Raw genomic sequence first — 22,523 nt, 5'->3', positions numbered from 1 at the left:
CCAACTTTTTCTTACCTGTAGACAATTTGAAGATATTTGTGGGTTTTTCTTTGGTTGTTGTTAGGGAAAGAAAGCATTATTTTAAAAAAAAGTTTATACTACTTTATTTTACTTAAATATTTATGTATTGGAATGTTTTTATCATAAATGATTATTTAAATCACTGGGATAATCATTCCTGAATTTTGAATCACTTTAATTATAAAGGCTAAATGTAAATTTTTAAAAAGCTAGTAAGATAATTTCAACACATTTTACATGAAAAATTTTAAACATCTGGTACTTTCTTTCCAGTCTTACCTTTCCTAGATGTTCACAAATAAAAATAAGCAAATGACTTTAAGAATTTTTATCTCTGGCCTGGTCTAAATATTTAAGAATTTTTATCTCTGGCCCTGAAATCCACTCTATATTTCTAATTATTTATGCATCTCCTCACACAGAGGTCAACTAGCCTAAACTCAGTATATGTTCAAAATCAAAATTTTAAGCTTCCCAGTCAAATTGAGCTCACCATCCTAGAATTCACAAGAGCCACTTGGGTGCATCTTTTCTCAACTCACACTGTTACCTGGAACTCAACAACAGTAGGAATATTTATAACCCGGGAATCATCAGAAACTACGAATCAAGGCTCACTGACCCCATCCCCCACACATACCCACTAGAACCAGTTGTCCAATATTTACCAGGATATGACTGGACAGATGACTAAGATACCTCCTTCCCTCCCTCCCCCGCTCCAGGTGCTCACAATCTATTTGGAGTGATTGGTGCCGACAACTATTGAAATGGTAGGAAGCTCAGTGAGGTCTGGGCACCATGAGAGGCAGAGTTGGAAGTACAGTGCAGTAGGAGGGGAATCGGGGAGTGGAACCAGATAAGCCTGGGCAGTCAGGGAGGATACTGACAGACAAGAATGGTGGAGACAACATGAGTTGCAGGCTGAGGGAAGACAGCAAGAGTGGTCTGGAGGGGAGGAAGACTTGCTTGAGAACATCAGCAGCCCCGGATGAGCATGCATGGGGTTTGGGAAGCAGATGAAGGCTCAGTGTGACTGATGCAGGGAGAGCAGTGGACAGTGAGTTGGGCAGGGAGATGGCAGAGGCCTGGGTTCTCGGTCCACACACTCTGGGCGATGAGAAATGACTCGAGATTTGGGGTGATCTGGGGTGAGGGAGGTGCTGGTCTGCCTGGGCTGTTCCTCCAGCTGCACCACTAGTAGCAATGCTGATGTGCTGAAGACTTGGGAGAGACTTCACATGGTGTGGTGACCACCTGCTGTGGGACCCACCGCTATACTAGGGCAGGGTTACATCATGAAATTCTCAAGTTAACAGGAGAAGAACTGAGCACAGCAAGGAAGAAAACATGAACAGGAGAGGGAAAGGGGTCTTTAAGATCATAAAGCCGAGAAATTATAAGATAATCAGTTTTTGTATTGATAAACATTTTAATTCTAATATTATAGTAGTAATTCAAGTGCAATTCTCTTTGAAAAGTCAACTCCGTTAAGACAAAACTTGTTAAATATCTTTCATCAAACATAAGCTTAAAAAAAAAAAATAAGCATATTCTTTTCAACTTCCCACAGCAGTCAAAGCCATGTAGCAGAGGTAATTTTTTTTTAAAAGCCTACTACATTTTTGTTATTGCTAAAAAATCTGAATTAGTTGTCAAGGTCTCAGAATCAGTGATTAATTGACCTTTGAAAGCTCTACCAGATACTCTGACATAAAATCATGAATCCAGATATCTGTGTCTGGCAACGATGTGTCCACCAAATAGACCACTGCTTTCCGGTCCCAAGGGTTAGTGTTTTCCGTAACTGTCTGAACCAGTGCCACCAGAGGTTTCTTCTCCACGTGATTTCGAAACACCATCGAAGCCTCCTCAGACCACTGGCTACACTTCACTCCTAAGGGAAAGACAAGGGTTCGAAGATCAGTGAAGGGTCAAACGAGCCTTTCTTTATCTGTTATAATGGAAAGCTATTTAGTCAGTGGCAAAGTAGCTTAAGCATACCAGGTTAGACCTGCCTAACTGAAAACAGAGATGCCAAACAATCCTAAAATAGTCTTGCTTATGGTTTTTCTATTCCGAATGGGTTACTCCTGTAAACCTCCAATTACGGACACAAATTTCATTTGAATGCTATAAAAAGAAGTTATAATAAAGGCTGCCCATTTCCCTAAAGTATACGTAGATAACAGACTGATGATGAGAAAAATACCAGTATCAGTGATATTTCTCTTAGTCACATATTTTTTTCTGATGAACCAGAGAGAGTTAAAAAAAAAAAAAGAAGAAGAAGAAGAATTAATACACTTCCAGTGTTTAAAGTCACATACATCATCATGGTAAAAGCACTGGAATGAAAGTCTGGAGATTCAGTTAGTATTTCCAGCCCTTCCTCTATGAAACGGCATGATCTCGGGGAAACCAGCTAATCCTTCAGGCCTCAGTTTACTTCTCACAAAATAAAGCGGTTGGAAAAGATGAATTTAAAATCTCATGTGTATCTATTAATAAATCCCCATGACTTTTAAACTTGAGAGCTCAACTCAGAGAATTCTGAATTAGGTTTTAAAACAAAACTGAGATAAGAATTAAGTATTTTTCAAGAAATACCATTAAACTAATAAAAATTAAGTTCACTTATGCTAGATTAGATAAACTATAAATTATGTCCCATAGTGATGAAGGTATGGGAGTTTCATATATGATTTTAAAGACCTATCAGTGAGTGGGCTAAACTCTTGGATTATTAAGAACTTCTGATGAGAGAAACCTAGGATAGTCTGTAAACTACTGCTTCAGTGACAGTAACAGAATTCAGTGACAAGAAGTGGCTGTAGAGGGCCCCGCACAAGGAGCACCACGGAGCTGGGGGTGGGGATGATGGTGCCTTGCACCCCTCACTCACAGAGACACCTTCACTGGAAGGTCTAACTGCTATGTTTAACAACTGGTGTGGACAGCAAAACCTGAACATTAAAAAGTGAAAATGTAGCCGTTAATTATCTAGAACGTTGAGTTCAGACAAGGTCAATGGTAGCCATGCCACGCATAAGATGCCAGTTTTGGTTCACATCTGCCTACCGTGAGAGTTTCCTTTGACGTCTAGGAGGAGACAAAGAAACTGGCAAGTAAGACCATCTCTATCTATCTATCCCTATCTCTTTAATAAAAGCTGTCAATAAGAATTTATATACACAATTGCTCTCATTTCTGAGATCAAGTTAGTTCTGCCACTACTAAGTATATGAAGTGTGTGGTGGTCAAAGAATGAGGGCGGCACTTATGGTCGTAACTCCCCCACACCCCAGCACAGCAGGACACACGGCCCAGATGCTTGGAGATGTCGGCAGCCCTCGGCCCTCCTGACCTCCACACCCTCTGCTGATGCTGCCAGCTGTCTGGGCAGAGCTTCAGCTAGGCGCCCACGTTAACTACTGGTCGAGGGCACACGGAGGGGCCGCCGACACTGCACTGCTTTCATAGAAGATTAAAACGCATCTCATCAGATACTGTCATGGAAGTACCACTCTATGCTTATTAGTTTAGCTCCTCAGATTTTATGACAGTCAATGGGCTGGTGTGAGTGTGCTGAAATCACACACTTCTGTGCTGTTAGTTGCAATGCAAATTTTGGCCATGAAAATGGTCATATTCTACAAGCCAGGAATGTTTCATAATTGTGAAAGTCCATTTTGTAGATGCATTATAATTTATGCAATAAATTATGAAATGTTATTCATGCAATGTTCTCCTGTTGGTTGTTTCATTGTTTCCATGTGTTTACTTTGGCTAGTATATGTAGCTGTGGGTTTTTTCTTAACACTACGATAAAAGCATAAACAACGTTCAATAATACACTGGAAAACAATGGCGTTCAGACTCCCCAGAACTTACCTGCTAACTGCGCAGTGACTGCTTGGAACGGCAGCTTGCGGAACATGTCCGCCAGCGGCTGCACTTTCCTCATGTTGACCAGTTCATGCTTGCCATAGTCCAGCTCGTACACGGACACCAGTCCATTGGTCAGGATTCCTTTTAAGAGCACCCTGTGCCACCTAGATGTGCATTGGATTAAAAGAGAAGAAAAAGTCAACACTTGCTTTAAGGGCAACATTTTTCTTTATAAAAAGAAAATATAAATGTCGTTCATCAAAATATAAAAACAATATTGTTATAGAAGTTTTTAAGGAGACTGCTTCTTCTTTTTCCAGAGGTTACTATTCTCTGTTTTGCCACTGGCTCATTTGATGGAATGTGTTCAGTCAATACCCTTTTACAAGCCTCATGGAGCTGATAAAGGAGAACCACCTCTAAGCAGGAGGAAACAGTGGCATGGAGGACGACCAGGACAAGGCTAATGGATCCCTTCCCACTGATGGGGAGACAGGAGATGGCCACAGGTTTGGAACAAGGCCCATGTGTGGGGGCTTTCCAGGTGGCTCAGTGGTAGAGAACCCACCCGCCAGGACAGGAGACACCGGAGACGTGGGTTCAATCCCTGGATGGGGAAGATTCCCTGGAGGAGGAAATGGCAGCCCACTCCAGTATTCTTTTTTTTTGTGTGTGTAATAAAGTTTTATTAAAGTATAAAGGAGATAGAGAAAGCTTCTGATATAGACATCAGAAGGGGGCAGAAAGAGTACCCACTTGCTAGTGTGAGCAATGGCTGCTCCAGTGTTCTTGCTTGAAACATCCCATGTGCAGAGGAGTCTGGTGGGCTATAGTTCATAGGTTGCAAAGAGTCGGACGCAACTTAGTCACGCCATGTGTGAAAGACAGAAAGAGGAAAGCAAGCCAGGGATGGCTGAGGACAAGCAGGAGAAAAAAGACAGACACAGAAGACTGTGCGGGGCAGGGTGGAGCAGCGAGGTGGCTACTGTGCCTCTGGAAGGTGGAGCATGCGGAGGAATGGAACAGACAGTCAGACTGGGAAGACAGGCTGGGAAAAGAAGGACAAGAGGTTTTGAACACTGATTGATCATTTTAATTTTGCCAAGTAAGGAATTACAAACCCGAGATAACATGAAACACAAAATTTAATCCACCACCTAAAATAAAGAACCTATAAAGGATAGGAAAGCACAGTGTGTGGGGGGGGGCACGGGGGAGGGAGGAAGAAGAGTATGATTTTAGACCTCAAGTTCAAGATGTGAGAAAGGAATTCACATGAATATACGTTCCTCCTCTGGACCTACGTCATCTCAATCAAAATGAGAAAAACCTAGACTTCAAAGTTTAGGTATGAAGGACCATTTAAAAGTCCTATATCTTGACTACATGATTAAAGAGTATTATTACATTAAGAAAAGGATGACTGTCAATAATGTCTAAAATGAAAGTGTCTCTGCTCCCGAAAGGTGTGGGTCAGGCTCTGCCTTAGGCAGCAGACCCAGCCACCCCCTGAAACAAGATTATGAACCACAAGCCCAGGGGAACAGCAGCCTCATCACTGCAACACAGGCTGGGTTGGGGCTGGCTGGAGCAACCAATTCCCCAGCCAGTGCACGCTGGGTGAAAACAGGTACAGGAGCCCACACACAGATGCTATAGCATGAACACAGTACGAAAGCTACAGAGAGACTGACTTCAAACATTCTGTGTGATTGAGCTTCTGGGATGAACTCCAGAAGCCTTCAGATAAGCCCAAAGTGCGGGAAGCAATAATCCACGCACCACAGAGACAACAGGGGCACACAAAGGTGTCATGAAAAGTACATGAGCTCTGGGGGCAAAAGAGACCTGAGCTGGGGTCCCATCTGGGCCCCTTTCCCATCATGCCACTCTGGGCTCTTCATTTAACCTCTCTGTGCCTCAGTCACCTCATGCGTAATGTTTAGTTTTAATTTACTTGCAGAAATAATACATTTTAAGTACCTAACACATTCATTTGGCATATAACAGGCACTTGGCAAATGGTAGCTATTATCATAAGTATTATTCAAATGAAGATAAGCTGTGCAAATAAGACTTAGATTAATCTGAAACTTCCATTTGTGGAAATGCCAGTTTGGTGCAGGCTCTAAGTATAATTTGTGTAAGTATAAAAGGAGATAAAAACATTTGGCTTCCACCAATATCACTGTCTTTAAACTGTACCAGGCAAATGATTGACAGTGGTCTGTGCTTTCAGTCTATTAAAAAAAGGTTCAGAGCAGTGAGGAGAGAACCATCACGTGTTGCATTTCTATTTAGCTTTCAATTTTCAAAACTAACTGCTCAAATAAGGCTTCAGTTTTGACTACATTACCAATTTTAGTATAAGGCTGCATGTGGATCACCTGGAGAGTTTACTTAGATTCTGTGGTTCCACTGTCAGAGATTCTGACTCAGGAGTCCTGGGGCGAGGAAGGGGAGCCTGCATTTTTAATAAGTTGTCTAGGTTATTCCTATATTGTGATAACTGTGGAAACCACTGTAATCAAAAGTGCATGTGAAATTCCTAAGTCTTAACTTGCCAGAGCTGAGAACAAAGTTGAGTAAATAGTCCTGGGTTGTAAGCAAGATAGAAGCTCTAAGCACTTTAAATAGATTCAGTTTGTGAAGTTTCAAAAGATATTAGATAATCTCTTCCTACAGATATGGCATCCCTTGATTATTTAGGACAAGTTAACTGATTTAACCCAAGAGTCCTCACTCAGTAGAGCTGTCAGACCCATGGAGGTGTGGGGGTGGAGTCTGAAGTCCTGAATACAGTCTCCAGTGTTTGGGTGCTCTTCGCAGGACCCTTCCCTGCACTGGGAGCTCCCCACCACTAGTCACCATTAATCTGCTCCTCAGATAAGAGTTAGCATCAGTTTGGCTTTAACTGTGATTAAACTACCCAACAGCAATTCTGAAGGGTAAATTTATACTATGTTCCTGTACTGAAACCCATTTATGCTTATGACTGTAAATAACATGACATAGTAAAAATATTTTTTTAAAGATGAAAAGCTGTGACATATAACTTGAATGCCTTTCAGAATGAAAGCTATTATACTTTTCACTTTTGAGTTAAAAATTTTTTCTTCTCCCACAAAAATAGCAAAATTCTATAAATGCCTATGGTTAGGTACATATACATACATAACCATACATAAGTATGGTTAAGGTATTTATCGTAAGAATGAATGAAAGTACTTTCTAGAAAAAATAAGCAGTTGACCTTTTAAACTGAGTTTAGGGGTATGTGCCTGTATGTATGTTGGGACAGGAAGGGTAGGGGGAGAGACAGTTCTTTTGTGTGGATCCAAATGTGCAAACATGAGAAAACAGACCGAAAGTGTTCAACAGAGCCTCACTGTCCAACGGCCAAGAAAGAAAGTGATGTCGCTCAGTTGTGTCCGACTTTTTGAGACCCCAGGGACTGTAGCCTACCAGGCTCCTTCGTCCATGGGATTTTCCAGGCAAGGATACTGGGATGGGTTCCCATTTCCTTCTCCAGGAAATTTTTCCGACCCAGGGATTGAACCCGGGTCTCCCACTTTGTAGGTAGACACTTAACCATCTGAGCCACTAGGGAAGTCCAATGTCTAAAGAGCAGTGGAATATGCATTGCTGCACCTTATAAAGGTGGCAAAAGCTCTCTAGGAAGCAACCAACCGCCTAAAAAAAATCCTGTAACCTTTAAACAAGGGATTTCTCTTTCAGGACTCTATCCCATAAATAATCAGAGAGCTGAACAAAGATTTCAGTTCAACATTATTTACAACAGTGAAAAGTCTGGGAGGAAAAAAAACCTATAAAAAAGAAAATGGTAAGTAAATTATGATTTCTCTTTATGATAGAATATTTAGCCATTAAAAACATTTATGAAGAAGTGATGTCACATGAAAAACAGTTCACAGAATTATGTTAAGTGAAAAAAGTAGGTATGAAATTACATATAGTAATATACTAATTGTAGAAATATGTATAGGAGAAAAACCTAGAAGAAATATATAAGTAGTTTAACAGGGGTTATGTTGGTTGGCTGACCTTGTTTTCTTATACTTTTTTGGATTTTCTAAATTTTCTCCAGTAAATATCTTATTTTTAAAATTTAAAAGTCATCCATAAAAAACATTATTTCCTAAATAATAAATATAAATACTATTTTTTCTCACAGGAAAGTAGAAAAGATGTTTAAACCTTCACTTCTGATATAATTACGTTTTAACAGGAATATGGTCATTAGATTTTCAGCTAAGCGACATCATTTTAAATATTAGAAAATCACATAATTCACTGGTCTTGTTTCACATTCAGAATTCCCACGTGTGGAGCTCCAAATGGCACTCCAGGATCCTTGCCTGGAAAACCCCATGGAGTGAGGAGCCTGGCGGGCTGCAGCCCACGGGATCCCAAAGAGTCGGGCACGACCGACAGACTAACACAAGTCCCCCTGCAGGGCTAAGGGCTCTGGGCACCACTCTACAGACTTTTCTTAGGAGGAGAATAAAGGCTCTGTCTAGGGACCTACTTATTCTCCACTTTGGCAGCATACACTTGGTCTTTCTCCACGGCCACGTGGCGCTCTTCAGACACGCTGTAGTAGAGAATCATCTCTTCCATCAGAACTTCCAGCTTGTGTATCTCCTGCCACGGCTGGATGACGAAGTAGCCGGGGTGACAGGCCACAGGCACGTACACATCCATGTGCTCCCCTGGCTTGGATAAGTGGACGGGAGGCGGCAGTTCCTTTGTAAAGAAAGAGCTGGGGTGGTTGACCACAGACTTCTTGAGGACATCCGTGAGGCTCTTTCTGAAATTCTCTCCAGTGTTGCCCAAAATGGGGGTGTTTGCACTTTTGGTGTTGGGGGAGCTGGCTCCACTGGCTATGGCACTCAGAAACACATCCTTCTGATGTTTCCACAAGTCTGCATTTGTAATCTGGCGATTGATACTGCGGTGAGGATCGGGGAAGTTCTTGGGGGTGAATAAATAAATATGTGCGATACCTCTGGTTTCATCCACTTTTGTAACCTTTGGAAAACACAAAACACCAATTTAAGAAATCCAAGTTCATGGTGGATTCCCAGAGGTCATTATGTTAACTTTAAATATTAAAAAACAGCACTCTGCAAAAAACCCAACTTGCTAAAAATCAGTTTATTTAAGGTCAGATGAGTTGTCTATCACAGCTGGAAGCAAAGAATAAGCTCGTAGATCCAAGCAATCTAGAAACCAGTAGCACCTTGTAGAAATAGAAAATTTACTAATCTCTAAAACTGAAAATACCTATGACTTGCTAAAGGTCTGATTCTTATTACCATGACTAATTTTTTTAAAATTAACGATATGTGAAAACACTCCAAGCAGAAAGAATATCATGATGAATCCCCATGTGCTCATCAGCCAACTTCAACAATAAAAACAATAAAAATAGCAAAACATCCCAGAAGCATTCTGTTTAGTGCTGGTGCACCCTCAGACAGGGAGGGGAAGGAAAAAGCTTCACCTTTCACCGTATCTTTTGGGACCTTGGGTCCAAATTCCTTATTTGGTCCTAATATCTGTTCTCAGCCCTCTTCCTCTTCCCTAGTTACATAAGAGGAGAGGGGCCTTGGGAGAAGAAGAGGAAGAAAGCTCCAATGAATAGGCCAAAATGAGTCGCCACGTTGCATCTTTTGCCCAGAAGACCTCTGACGACCTGTCTACATTCTTCTGTTGGCAGTGGGGGGCTCTGTACAGAAGCCCCACATGCTGGTGACTGGGGCTAGGCTGCTGTATGCCCCCGAGGGCTGGGTGTCTGTTAATTCTTCTCACCAGCTCCTCTGGTTTATCTCAGGAACAACAAAAATGAGACACTTCTATCTTTGATCAAACTGGGCTAAGAAATGAAAGGCAGGAACACAGACGTGAAGACAAAGAAACACCATGTGGCAATCCTTCTAAAGTCATTTACTTTAAAAGTTTTCCTTGTAGCAAGAGGAGTCAATTTAAATTCATCTTTTGGAGGGTTAATGAAGTGCTGACTGCTAATTCATTTTGATATTAATGGTATAGAAACACTATTTCAAACATCAACCACTAAAAATATTTTTATTGACCAATACCCTGGCTTTAGGAGCTGAAAACGTAGCTGAGAAAACAATATTTGTGTGGCAACTGATGATTACAAAATGGTACATAACTGTGTGACTGTACATGATAAGCCCTAGAGGAGAATGAAGACAGGAAAATCAGTGTGGGCTAGAATAACTGAGAGATATTCATGAAGAGATTTCTCAAGGACATTTCACTGTTAACTGTTACATGCTTATATAAAATGATAACAGTATTTATATTAGCTAAAATAGAGAAATACTATTTCACATTTCTTTTTTTTAATGTTGCATTTCTATTCTTGGAAATATGAGCAGTGTTTTTGATAGGAAGATTGAAGAGTGTGAAAAAGAAACACATTAGTGAAAGAAAGAAAGCAGTTTATATAAGTTTTAGGAAAAGAGACAAAAAACCAAGATGATAAGCAAAATTTGTTTATAATTCATTTTACTTTAGGAAAAAAAAGAAATACAGGACTTACTTAAATGGTCTTTAGAAAGATTTATCAAGAAATATATGCTCCAGGGCTTCCCTGGTGGTCCAGCGAATAAGAATCCACCTTGTACGCTGGTCTGGGAAGGCCCCGCATGCTGCGGGGCGACTAGTTCACGTGCCACCATTGCTGAGCCAGTGCGCTGAGCCCCTGCTCCCCAACAAGAGAGCAGCCCCCGCCCTCCCAACTACAGAAAAACTCGGGCAGCAGGCAGACCCAACACAGCCGAAAAAACAAACATACATAAATAAATCTTAAAGAAAAAAAGAGAGAGAGAGAGAGAGAGAGAGATGTGGTCCTTTGTTGGGTACTTAATTCCTTATCATGGAGCAAATTAAGAGCTGAAAACTATCTGCTACTTTATAATAATCAATAAATTATATAAAAGGTTTAAACATAATACTGCAGATACAGGATAAATTCTTAAATAAAAATTAAACCACAAAATGTCTCATAGCTACATATGTAATCAATCTCCTAACTACAAAAGTGTGTCAGATGTGAAAACATCAATATACAGGAAGATAAAATTCTTTCACAAAAACCAAATGAGTCCTTCTGGCTGACAAGCTCCCATTTATCGAGACCATTAAGATAACTAACCTTAATGCTACAGTCTGAGCAATTCAAAACAGAATCTCTTAGCCAAAGCACAGCATCAGGGGTCCACATGCCAATAGATTGTGGAAGATCTGCTAGACAGCACTTGATAGCCTGAAACGAAAACACAATGGAAAAGAGGGCACACCATCTTAAAATAGGTACTTAAGAGTAACGTCAATATTATTTTCATTCAAGTCAAATGTTGCCAAGACAGAAAGCAAGCAACAGCTAATAGTGACAATCACAGCTCTTGGGCTGGAGCGTCTGTGTTCCTATTTATATTACTACCATTATCTTTATTCCTATGAGCCAGAGTTATAAAGGCCTGGTACAGACTTCTCACCCTACAATACAATACTACAATACTGGCAGGCTAGTGTTGCCATCTGATTTTACAGATGGTGAAACAGACTCAGACATACTAACCTGTTTAAGTAAGGTCACAAAGTCATGAAGACAAGATTAGGACTTATATTGAAGTCTTCCCTCTAAGTCCAACTTAAAAAAAAAACAACGAAGTGTCATTTGGAGGAAACCTGACTCACCGTAGAACTCTTTGTGGAGATTTACTGCTGAATGAAGCATTTCTGGAGTACCTCAGGCACTTGTGCTCACTCTTTTGAAGGAGGGCTTCCCTCGTGGCTCAGTTGGCCAAGAATCCACCTGTAATGTGGGAGACCTGGGTCCTATCCCTGGGTTGGGAAGATCCCCTGGAGAAGGGAAAAGCTACCCACTCCAGTAGCCTGGCCTGGAGAATTCCATGGACTGTAGCCCACAGGCTCACAGAGAGTCGGACCCGACTGAGCCACTTTCACTTTTGAAGGAGGTTGTTATGAGAATTAAGAAGGCTAAGAAAAACTGAAACCCGTCGATACCTGAGGTTCATTTTTCCTGATACCTCATTTTTCCTGAGGCTTTCTACCTCCCACCATCACTGCACAAGCGTCTGTAGAATGTCTACCTCAGGGAGGAAAAGATAACCCCAGGGACTCCCTCCAGTCTCACGGGAGCCTTTGAACTGATGGAGGCAGTTTTGTGAAGGAGATCAAACTCACTTCCAGGATCTGACATTCCTCCTCTCCTCTCTGCGCCCCATCCTCACTGTCATGCCTCTCTTCACCCATGAGGGCCCCCCATCTCCCACTGTGCCCCTTGGATGAGGCTCCTTTCCGGGTGTGGAGGTCACCGAGAGCAGAGAGCGCAGATTCTGCCTGGTGGGCATGAGGGAGTGAGGCAGGCTGGCTGGGCCGGGGCACTGGTGAGCTCGCACCCTCCCCTATAGAGAGCGGCACTCCCAAGCTCCCTTAGAGCGCTGTCCTGTAACAGGGCCTGCTCAGTACAGTCATATTTTCTAGTTTCAGAAGATAGAAGCAAACGACTAACTCACATTTTAAAACACTATACGAGCCAACAGCTCAGATCCAATATTCATGGGTCAGCCTTGGCCAAAGGCGATCCATTTGCTACCCTCAACCTCTAGGGAGATACTGTTATAAAGGTTCTCCCAACTTCACAATGATCAAATGACAAATCCAGTAAGGTCAACAGAAAAAATTATAGTGGCTTTTACCAAGATGGTACACTTTGCATAACCTTCAGACACTCAGAAGCAGCAGGACAGATCCCCCCTTCCCCTCCAGCCCCGGGAGCCTTTTCTAGGTAAGGCTGGCCCTGGATGGGTGTTCTAACAAGGAGTACAAAGGCCAGAGGTGTTCAAACTTCTTATCATTTGGATTTCTATCAAGAGGGGAATGATAGACTGCAGTTAATCTTTTCACTGAAACCTATGGAAGTGAAGTGAAGGTTGCTTGGTAATGTCCGACTCTTTGCGACCCTGTGGACTATACAGTCCGTGGAATTCTCCAGGCCAGAATACTTCTCCAGGAGATCTTCCCAACACAGGGATATAACACAGGTCTCCTGCATTGTAGGTGGATTCTTTACCAGCAAAGCCACAAGGGAAGCCCAATAATACTGGAGTGAGTAGCCTATCCCTTCTCCAGTGGATCTTCCCAACCCAGGAATCGAACCAGAGTCTCCTGCCTTGCAGGCGGATTCTTTATCAACTGAGCTATCAGGCAAGACCCCAAAACCTATGTGGAAAAGGTTAAATATAAACATATCCAAGACAGGTTACTTAATTAAGAACTCTGGAAGTAAATATCGACATATAATATCCTGAAACTGTGTAGAAGCCAGCACTGTCATCCAATTATTAAAACATAATCTCTAACTGGACAATAAAGCCTGATGACTCAACATGCTTGAAAAAACATTTATCAAACAACATTCTCTGACTGGCCTTCTTGTCTAAGCAAAATTTTACATCTGAAGCCCAGTCAGCCACTGCACATTTGGGTCATTTCCAGTCTTGCTGTAAGCTCAGTCATTACCAGAACCTGAGAGAGCATCTCACAGTGTGACCATGAATGCATTCAAAACCCCCCCAGGCAGTCTCCCGGGCTGCACATACAGTACCTGGGGCGGCACTGAGATCATCTCCTGGAGAAATCGCGGGGGGATTTCCCTGAGCTCGGACACTTTCAGGGACGTGACGGTGCCGGTGTCCAGGAACTGCACGTCAAGGGCCCGGCTGCTGTGCACGTTTGTGATCTGCAAAGAGACAAGTGTTGGCTGACTTATGAGCACACCCAACAGGCCAAATGGTTCTGTTCAATTCCATTCCGCACAACTCTAAAATGCATTATAGAAAACAACAAAGACTATATGCTGGTTAAATTTTCTCCTATTTTAAAATGTACTTGTTTCTCAAATAGGTATTCTTGCACAGTAGAATTGACATCTTGCTGTTAATTCATAAATATAGTAATAATTACTATGTTTGCAACTCTAGGACACTACTGATTATGAAACAATTTGGTATATCATTATATGCTGCTGAGTATAAGATGCAGTCTGTTCTCCAAAATATTAGCACATGAGGGAGAGAAAAACTATTGTGTCGCAGTAATGAGGAAATTAATAGAATTCAGAGACAGAATTTCACTTGTAGTAGGTAAATACTATATATTTTTAAAACATATTTTGCTATTTCGTAGCCTAGTCAGAAAGCCCAGTGATAATCTGTATCATTTGGCCTAACTACAAACTGGAACTAAGAAAGTCAGGTCTCCAGCGCTGCAGGTGGATTCTTCACCATCTGGCCACTAGGGAAGTCCCAGGATACTGGAGTGGGTGGCCTATCCTTTCTCCAGGGGATCTTCTCCATCCAGGAATTGAACCGAGGTCTCCTGCATTGCAGGCGGGTTCTCTACCAGCTGAGCTACCAGGGAAGCCCAAGAATACTAGAGTGGGTTGCCATGCCCTCCTCCAGGGCATCTTCCCAACCCGATCAAACCCAGGTCTCCCTCATTGCAGGCGGATTCTTCACCATCTGAGCCACCAGGGAAGCCCAAGAATACTGAATAATCACCTACCTGTGGTCAAATGGCAACATCACAATGTAAGATTCTGGAAGTATCTTTAAATGCCCAGTTTCCCCTAAAGTGAAGTCGCTCAGTCGTGTCCAACTCTTTGCGACCCCATGGACTGTGTAGCCTACCAGGCTCGTCCATCCATGGGATTTTCCAGGCAAGAATTCTGGAGTGGGGTTGCCATTTCCTTCTCCAGGAGATCTTTCTGACCCAGGGATTGAACCCGGATCTCCCTTATTATAGGCAGACACTTCACCGTCTGAACCACCAGGTGAGTCCAGTTTCCTCTAATGCGCCCCCCAAATGCCACTGTGGTATCTGCCATTGTTAAATATTTGTGTGTGTTTGGGCTTAGCTGCTCAGCTGTCCAACTCTTTATGATTCTTTGGACTGGAGCCCGCCAGGCTCCTCAGTCCATGGGATTCTCCAGGCAAGAATACTGGAGTGGGTTGTCGTGCCCACCTCCAGGGGATCTTCCTGACCCAGGGACTGAACCTGTGTCTGCTGTGTCTCTCGCACTGCTGGTGGACTCTTTACCTGCTGAAAGGCTTTCCCTTCACCATCAGAAAAGCCCCTTAAGTATTTACATTGGCCAAATACAACCCCACTGGGGTGGTTATCTGGGTTAAGATTTCACATCTACAACTGCATGGACTGCTACCTAAGCGTGGTGGTGGTGCCTTCAAAGCGATGACTGTCAAGAACTGGGCCACTCTCAGCTTGAAGTCAGATTCACCAAAAGTGAAGCCTTTTTCTACTGCCCCAGGTAATGCCTGATTAACAGCATAAATTTCTAAACCTCTTAAGACATGATAAACACAAACAGTCCCATGGAACAATATTTTAAAATGTTATTCATTTACTCATACACACATACTGAATAGATACATTGGAATGGATGCTTGCCATATCCAGGCATAAGTGGGCTACAGAGATATATCACCCCTTCTCAAAGAGCTCCCAGTGCTATGAGAGAGGATACAAATACATGCCACACTGTACTGTAGCGAGGGTGACAATGAAGACATGCATGGGGTATTAGGAGGACACACAGGGGTGGCTAACTGATCCAGCAGGAGGCAGGTGTCAGAGCTAGCTTTCAGGAGGAAGGAAAGCCTAGAATTGGTACTTTTTTTTCCCCCCAAATTTACTTTTCTTATTTTAATAAAATGCCTACACTATAGAACATTTAGATACCTAAAAAGAATGATATAAAAATCACTTGTCATCTACTATAGGTAACAGTTCTCTGTCTAGTCTTTTATCTATGATTCACAAAAATTAGATTTACAAAAATTACAACATGTTTGTAGATACTATTTCATAGTTTACTGCCTTTCACACGGTGTATCATAAAAATATTTCATGTCATCTGTCTTCTATGTAATTTTACCTAAGTCTATCCATTGTGACTTATCTAACAAATCACTTTGGATAATTTGTGTAAATTTTCATCACTTTAAGAAATCATCATGTTTATTAGATATGAGTATTTCCTTTTTCACAAACTGAAGTTTCATAAGTTTCACAAATTTATATCCTTTCAGAGCTGGACCCTAAATGATGAACGGGAGTAAACCAGATTAGTAGGCGTCTCAGTCAGTCAGTCAGTTCAGTCGCTCAGTCGTGTCCCACTCTTTGCAACCCCATGAATCGCAGCACAATGAATCACAGGCCTCCCTGTCCATCACCAACTCCCAGAGTTTACTCAAACCCATGTCCATTGAGTTGATGATGCCATCCAACCATCTCATCCTCTGTCGTCCCCTTCTCCTCCTGCCCCCAATCCCTCCCAGCATCAGGGTCTTTTCCAATGAGTCAACTCTTCACATCAGGTGGCCAAAGTATTGGAGTTTCAGCTTCAGCATCAGTCCTTCCAATGAACACCCAGGACTGATCTCCTTTAGGATGGACTGCTTGGAGTCCAAGGGACTCTTGCAGTCCAAGGGACTCTCAAGAGTCTTCTCCAACACCACAGTTCAAAAGCATCAATTTTTCGGTGCTCAGCTTTCTTCACTGTCCAACTCTCACATCCATACATGACCACTGGCAAAACCACAGCCTTGACCAGATGGACCTTTGTTGGCAAAGTAATGTCTCTGCTTTTTAATATGCTATCTAGGTAGGTCATAACTTTCCTTCCAAGGAGTAAGTGTCTTTTGATTTCATGGCTGCAATGACCATCTGCAGTGATTTTGGAGCCCCCCAAAATAAAGTCTGACACTGTTTCCACTGTCTCCCCATCTATTTCCCATGAAGTGATGGGACCAGATGCCATGATCTTAGTTTTCTGAATGTAGGAGTCTAGTTAGGGGCTAATTGTGACATTTCAAATAGAGGGGAGAGGATGGGCAAAGGCACACATGTATTTCTCACATGTGGGGACTACAAGCATTGTGGTTACATTAGAGCATCAAGTGAGAGGCCGGCCAAGGCAAGAGGCCAGGCTGGGAGACAGGCACAGGGAAGGTCAGCAGAGCCAGACACGTCTCCAAGAACTGAGACTTTACTCTGCAGATAAGAAGCCAATGTCAAGCCTTAAGTAGAAGAATGAGGTGGCCAACTTTATAAAATTGCGAATGAGGGCTTTGGGCTCTGATAAATTTGGTTTTGGGCTTCCCTGGTGGCTTAGACAGTTACATGTCAATTACCCTACTTATCAGCTGAGTTACCTTCCTCATCAGTACAAACAGAGATAACAGGGTTTTGCAAACATTAAATGAGATCAGTCATGTTTAACGAAGTAGTGCTCTGGAAACAGTAAATCTCATTGTAAGCTGGATGTGTTATATTTGCATTTTGGGCTGCCCATTCTTAGTGGTACAGAGCTTGACTTGAGGAAGACAATGGTGAAGGCAGAGGAAACAGTTGGCGTGTTACTGCAGTGACCTGGGCAAGAATTGACGAAGATGTAAAATCAGCAGCATTTGGTGATAAGTTACACTGCGGGCTTGAGGAAGATGTAGGATTCAAAGATAACTCTTAAGAAACAGCCTGAACGGCTGCACAAAGGGAGGTACCACCACTACAGAGACACGGGAGAAAGGTAAGGATGGGGAGAAAGTATTTTGGTTTCAGACACAGAGAACTTAAAGTTTGTGAAATGAACAATTAGGCTGGATTTTTGCTTAAATCTACAGTTCACCAGGGGCTCGAAATGAATTTGGAAGTCATTAGGGCTGAAATGGTACCTGAAACTACGAGATAGGATTATCCAGAAGGATAAAGAGGTGGAGAAGACTGATAAGCCAAAATAGGACTTGGGGACACTGACATTTCAGAAATGGGGATGGAGGGAGGTGTGGGGTGAAAAATAAGAGAAAGAATCATTAGACTATCACAAGGAAGATTAGGATCTGATAATATGGTAGCTTAGTGAGAAGAGAATTTCAGGTTTCACCACTATTTGATGTGAAGAGGTTTGGAAAGACAAGACCTGGAAGATACTAATTTGACTGCATAATAAAGATGCTTTTACAAGAACAGGCTCTCTGATGGAGTGTGGGCAGAAGTCAAGTGTCCGTGATTGAAGACTGACTGGAAGATGGTGCAGAGTGAAGGCTGATCACTTCTACAAGGAAACGGAGAGTAATGGCCTCTGCATTGAATAAAGTTGCCTGGATGTATGGAATCAGTTCAAAAAATGTATGTGCTAAAGTTAGACAAGTTAAAATGTCAAGAGCAAATACATCACTTAAGGATCTGCTTTTCATTAATCATCTTTCCCTAACTTTCTATGCATCATTAAGAGAATGAATACCTCTGCTACCTGAAAGGTAGATAATCACAATTTGATAGCAATAAAAATAATACTAGATATTTATCTAAAGTATTTGAGCATGCAATGAGAAGGTATTTGCCAAAAAGGTATAACCTGATTATAACACATGGAGAAACTAATGTTGAGAGATACGTTACAAAATATTGCTATTCTTCAAAAGGCTACAAACAACAAGGATTGAGCAACTGTCAGGTCAGAGGAAACTAAGACAAGACCACTAACTACAATTTGGAGGACCAGCAAAAGGACATCTGGAGGGCAATCTGGGAACGTCAGTATGTTCTGCAGATTAGTTAATAACATTGTACCAGTGTTAATTTCCTGGTTTTGATAATGGTTATACAAGATGTTATCAATTGGCGATGGTGGGTAAAAGGTATATGGGAACTCTTTGAAATATTTTTGCAACTTTTTAAAAGTCTGAAATTATTTCAAAATAAAAGGCTTAAAAATTAAGTATTTATACATTTATACATTATACACTAAACAGCACAGAGCTTTAAAATTCAAATAATGTTGTGTTCTTTTTAACAAGTCATGCTTTGACGTTTATAGATAAGCATATAATTTTGAGTCATATACCCAGATCTCGACTTTCTAAACACATTCACATTAATGACAATAATTATTTCAAAATTGATGCTTTTATTGAAGTGGTCATGATTAAGATTTACTAAAAGGGAAAATCAGTACAATTAAGTTATCAAAATGTTGCTATGTTGTATTAAAACTCAATAAAGCAATGATTCTTACCTTCTTAGGGTTGGTTTCTTTCAGAATCTTATGAAAATTATGAATACTTTCCCTCCAAAATACATCATACACACATACACATACACACACACAATATGCATATGATTATGGTAGATGGGTTCAGGCACCCCCTGTAAGTAGAGGTCTTTGCACCTAGGTTAAGAACCACTATAACAAAGGAAAAGCAGGAAAAATGAAATTGAGCCCAGATTTGCAATTTAGTAACTGAGGAAACTAGGTATCAAAAAAAAAAAAAGAAGAAGAAAAGAAAGAAATAGAAAGAAATAGCAACCACAAAAATCCAAAACCTGCCTCTGAAAAACATAAAGAAATATATGATAAAATATAACAAGCCTCTTTTAAAATTCATAACTGAGCTTGCAAGAAAAATAAAACAATTATTAGGCACTGGAAACAGTATATGAAAACTGGAACCCAAGCAATCCTAGGCAAGGGGGAGGGAGGACACGAGACCCCCCCATGAAGTCAGGACTTTCAAAGGGCTGCCCCGTTAAGGGAGGGGGACTGGAGAGCAACTCCCTACACCCAGAAACCCAGCTCCTGAACATGCGCCTGTGAGGTGTGCAGGGGAGTTTCAGGGCAGCACCGTTTGTGACAGAACATCTGACACAAGCTAAATCCCCTCTGTCAGGTGAGTGGAGTGATAAGGTCGGCATATTCACACACTGTTACATCACGCAGCAGGAAAACAGGTTACATCACAAGCGTAAGGAATGAAAAAGCATGTTTCAGAAGAATCAACACACTTTACAACTGATACAAATTTTTAAAACGTTCATTCAGTTATACTTTATTCACGTTTTTACTGTAAGTATTACTGTAAGTATTTATGTTTTACTGTAAGTATTACTGTAAGTATGAGGGCGTCAGAGGATGAGATGGCTGGATGGCATCACCGATGCAATGGACATGAACTTGGGCAAACTTTGGGAGATCGTGAGGGAAAGGGAAGCTTGGCATGCTGCAGTCCTTGGGCTTGTAAGGAGTCAGATATGACTGGGCAACTGAACAACATTATATATACTATTCATTTCTGTATTTTGATTATTTCTATTTTGAAATATACAGACAGTAAAAGTGTGTTTATACATGAAAAGATGCTCAACATCACTCATTATCAGAGAAATGCAAATCAAAACCACAATGAGGTACCATTACCCACCAGTCAGGATGGCTGCTATCCAAAAGTCTACAAGCAATAAATGCTGGAGAGGGTGTGGAGAAAAGGGAACCCTCTTAACACTGTTGGTGGGAATGCAAACTAGTACAGCCACTATGGAGAACAGTGTGGAGATTCCTTAAAAAACTGGAAATAGAACTGCCATATGACCCAGCAATCCCACTTCTGGGCATACACACTGAGGAAACCAGATCTGAAAGAGACATGTGTACCGCAATGTTCATCGCAGCACTGTTTATGATAGCCAGGACATGGAAGCAACCTAGATGCCCATCAGCAGACAAATGGATAAGGAAGCTGTGGTACATATACACCATGGAATATTACTCAGTCATTAAAAAGAATTCATTTGAATCAGTTCTAATGAGATGGATGAAACTGGAGCCCATTATACAGAGTGAAGTAAGCCAGAAAGATAAATACCAATACAGTATGCTAACGCATATACATGGAATTTAGAAAGATGGTAATGATAACCCTATATGCAAAACAGAAAAAGAGACACAGATGTACAGAACAGAATTTTGGACTCTGTGGGAGAAGGCGAGGGTGGGATGTTTCAAGAGAACAGCATCGAAACATATTATCTAGAGTGAAACAGATGACCAGCCCAGGCTGGATGCATGAGACAAGTGCTCGGGCCTGGTGCACTGGGAAGACCCAGAGGAATCGGGTGGAGAGGGAGGTGGGAGGGGGGATCAGGATGGGGAATACATGTAAATCCATGGCTGATCCATGTCAATGTATGACAAACACCACTACAATACTGTAAAGTAATTAGTCTCCAACTAATAAAATAAATGAAAAAAAAAGTGTGTTTATATAGACACAAATATAGTAAAAATATAAAGCAGTGAAGGGGAATGAGAAATAAGAAATTCAGCTGGTGTGCCCAGGGGAGGAAGTAAAAACAAGGGCTGCCGAGAGGCAGGGTCAACGGTAACAGTCATGTTTCATTTCTTAAACTGGTGATTTTTTTTTAAACAACAACAACAAAATCTTGTTTGTACATCTGAAATAGCTCATCTTAAATTTAAAAAATAGTCAAGTGACTAATTTTACCTCTACTCGTAGCCATTTTCCTTTGCAGTGGAAGAGGCAGACTTTCCCACAGAAGGGCAACGAAACGAAGGCCTCAGAGGTCATGTGCTGCAAAACACAAAGACGAGACACTTTCATGACTCCCGGCAAAGCGCACGCTGCCACAGCACTGCCGGGGGCAGGCTGACTGCGTCCCCGTCCATGATCAGACTTCCTGTGAGGCCTGCAGGACAGCGGACACAGCGTGTGTGCTGGGCTTGCAGGGCTTCGGCTTTTGTTCTCCAGTGCTAGTTGGCGGCAGCCATCTACTCTTTCCTTTAGTGTGAATGTTTCTACTCTCCTTCCTTGCACATGGATCACAAATCAGCCCTGTTAAAACATGTCTAAAAATGATAGCACGGAGGTCAGGATGATTCATCTAGGCTCTGGCAACATCAGTTAAATACAAAGGAGGAGGATGAATCTGATAAAAAGAACAGCCTGAATGAGAGGGAGGTGGTTAGGTTAGCTGTCCATTAGGCCTTCTCTTCTCTTCTGCTAACATTCAGATTCAAAGAGAAGATTTTAATTCGAAAACAAAAGAAATGTTATCAACACAAATGTGGCCATCAGCGCCAGTCCAGTATCTTCCTCCTCCTCCTCCTCTCGGTAACTTGAAGCTGGGGACCTGCCATTGGTTCTTTCCTTCAGGGTAAATGTTTCCACTCTCCCCAAAGGCAATGTCTCCCTCCCCTTGAGTTTCCAGGGCACTAAGAACTATCAAGGGTGCTTTTCATTACTGTAGATAATAAGCACATGCATGTAAATGAATAACTATAGTCCACCCTCTGGGTGTCTCAGATTTCTTCAGGATAGATTAGCAAATCAAACTTAAGTAATGCTCCTGAGATACCTCTAAGACATCTGCAATGGAGAAAGAGGTAAAGTTACAGATCTAACGTCTTGCTTCTAGGCTGTAGTCTGAACACAAGTTTATTCCAATTCAGCAAATATTTTGGAATACTGATTTTATGTAAGACACTAGATAATGTACTACAGTACCTAAGTGACTTAGGTACTTACCAGAACCTGGGGAGGCTCAGTCTCTGCCCTCAGGAAGCCTACACTCTAGTAAAGCAAACAAACGTCCAAACAGCTGAAACAATGCTGCAAACAAGTACTGTGAGGCCTTGGGGCGCTCTGCAGGTTAGC

At 41.7% G+C, this 22,523-nt stretch overlaps 1 protein-coding gene across 2 annotated transcripts in view; it reads right to left on the bottom strand.

Annotated features, from left to right (window-relative positions):
* Positions 1-1,433: 1,433 nt before the first annotated feature.
* TDRD7 (tudor domain containing 7) overlaps positions 1,434-22,523 on the bottom strand; it is a 93,138-nt gene continuing 72,048 nt past the window's right edge. For both annotated transcript variants that reach the window (XM_061132635.1, XM_061132634.1), the window contains 6 exons: positions 21,354-21,440; positions 13,601-13,735; positions 11,123-11,233; positions 8,462-8,964; positions 3,916-4,076; positions 1,434-1,918 (listed from right to left, as the gene is read on the bottom strand). In XM_061132635.1, coding sequence (XP_060988618.1) covers positions 1,698-1,918; positions 3,916-4,076; positions 8,462-8,964; positions 11,123-11,233; positions 13,601-13,735; positions 21,354-21,440 — 1,218 coding nt within the window. In that variant the 3' untranslated portion in view covers positions 1,434-1,697. The remainder of the gene's footprint in view (positions 1,919-3,915; positions 4,077-8,461; positions 8,965-11,122; positions 11,234-13,600; positions 13,736-21,353; positions 21,441-22,523) is intronic.

Source organism: Dama dama, chromosome 29 (assembly GCF_033118175.1).
Source record: "Dama dama isolate Ldn47 chromosome 29, ASM3311817v1, whole genome shotgun sequence".
In the NCBI taxonomy this organism is placed as follows: Eukaryota; Metazoa; Chordata; class Mammalia; order Artiodactyla; family Cervidae; genus Dama; species Dama dama.
Note: the sequence above shows the minus strand (reverse complement) of the source record. Positions and strands in the feature narration are given on the sequence as shown.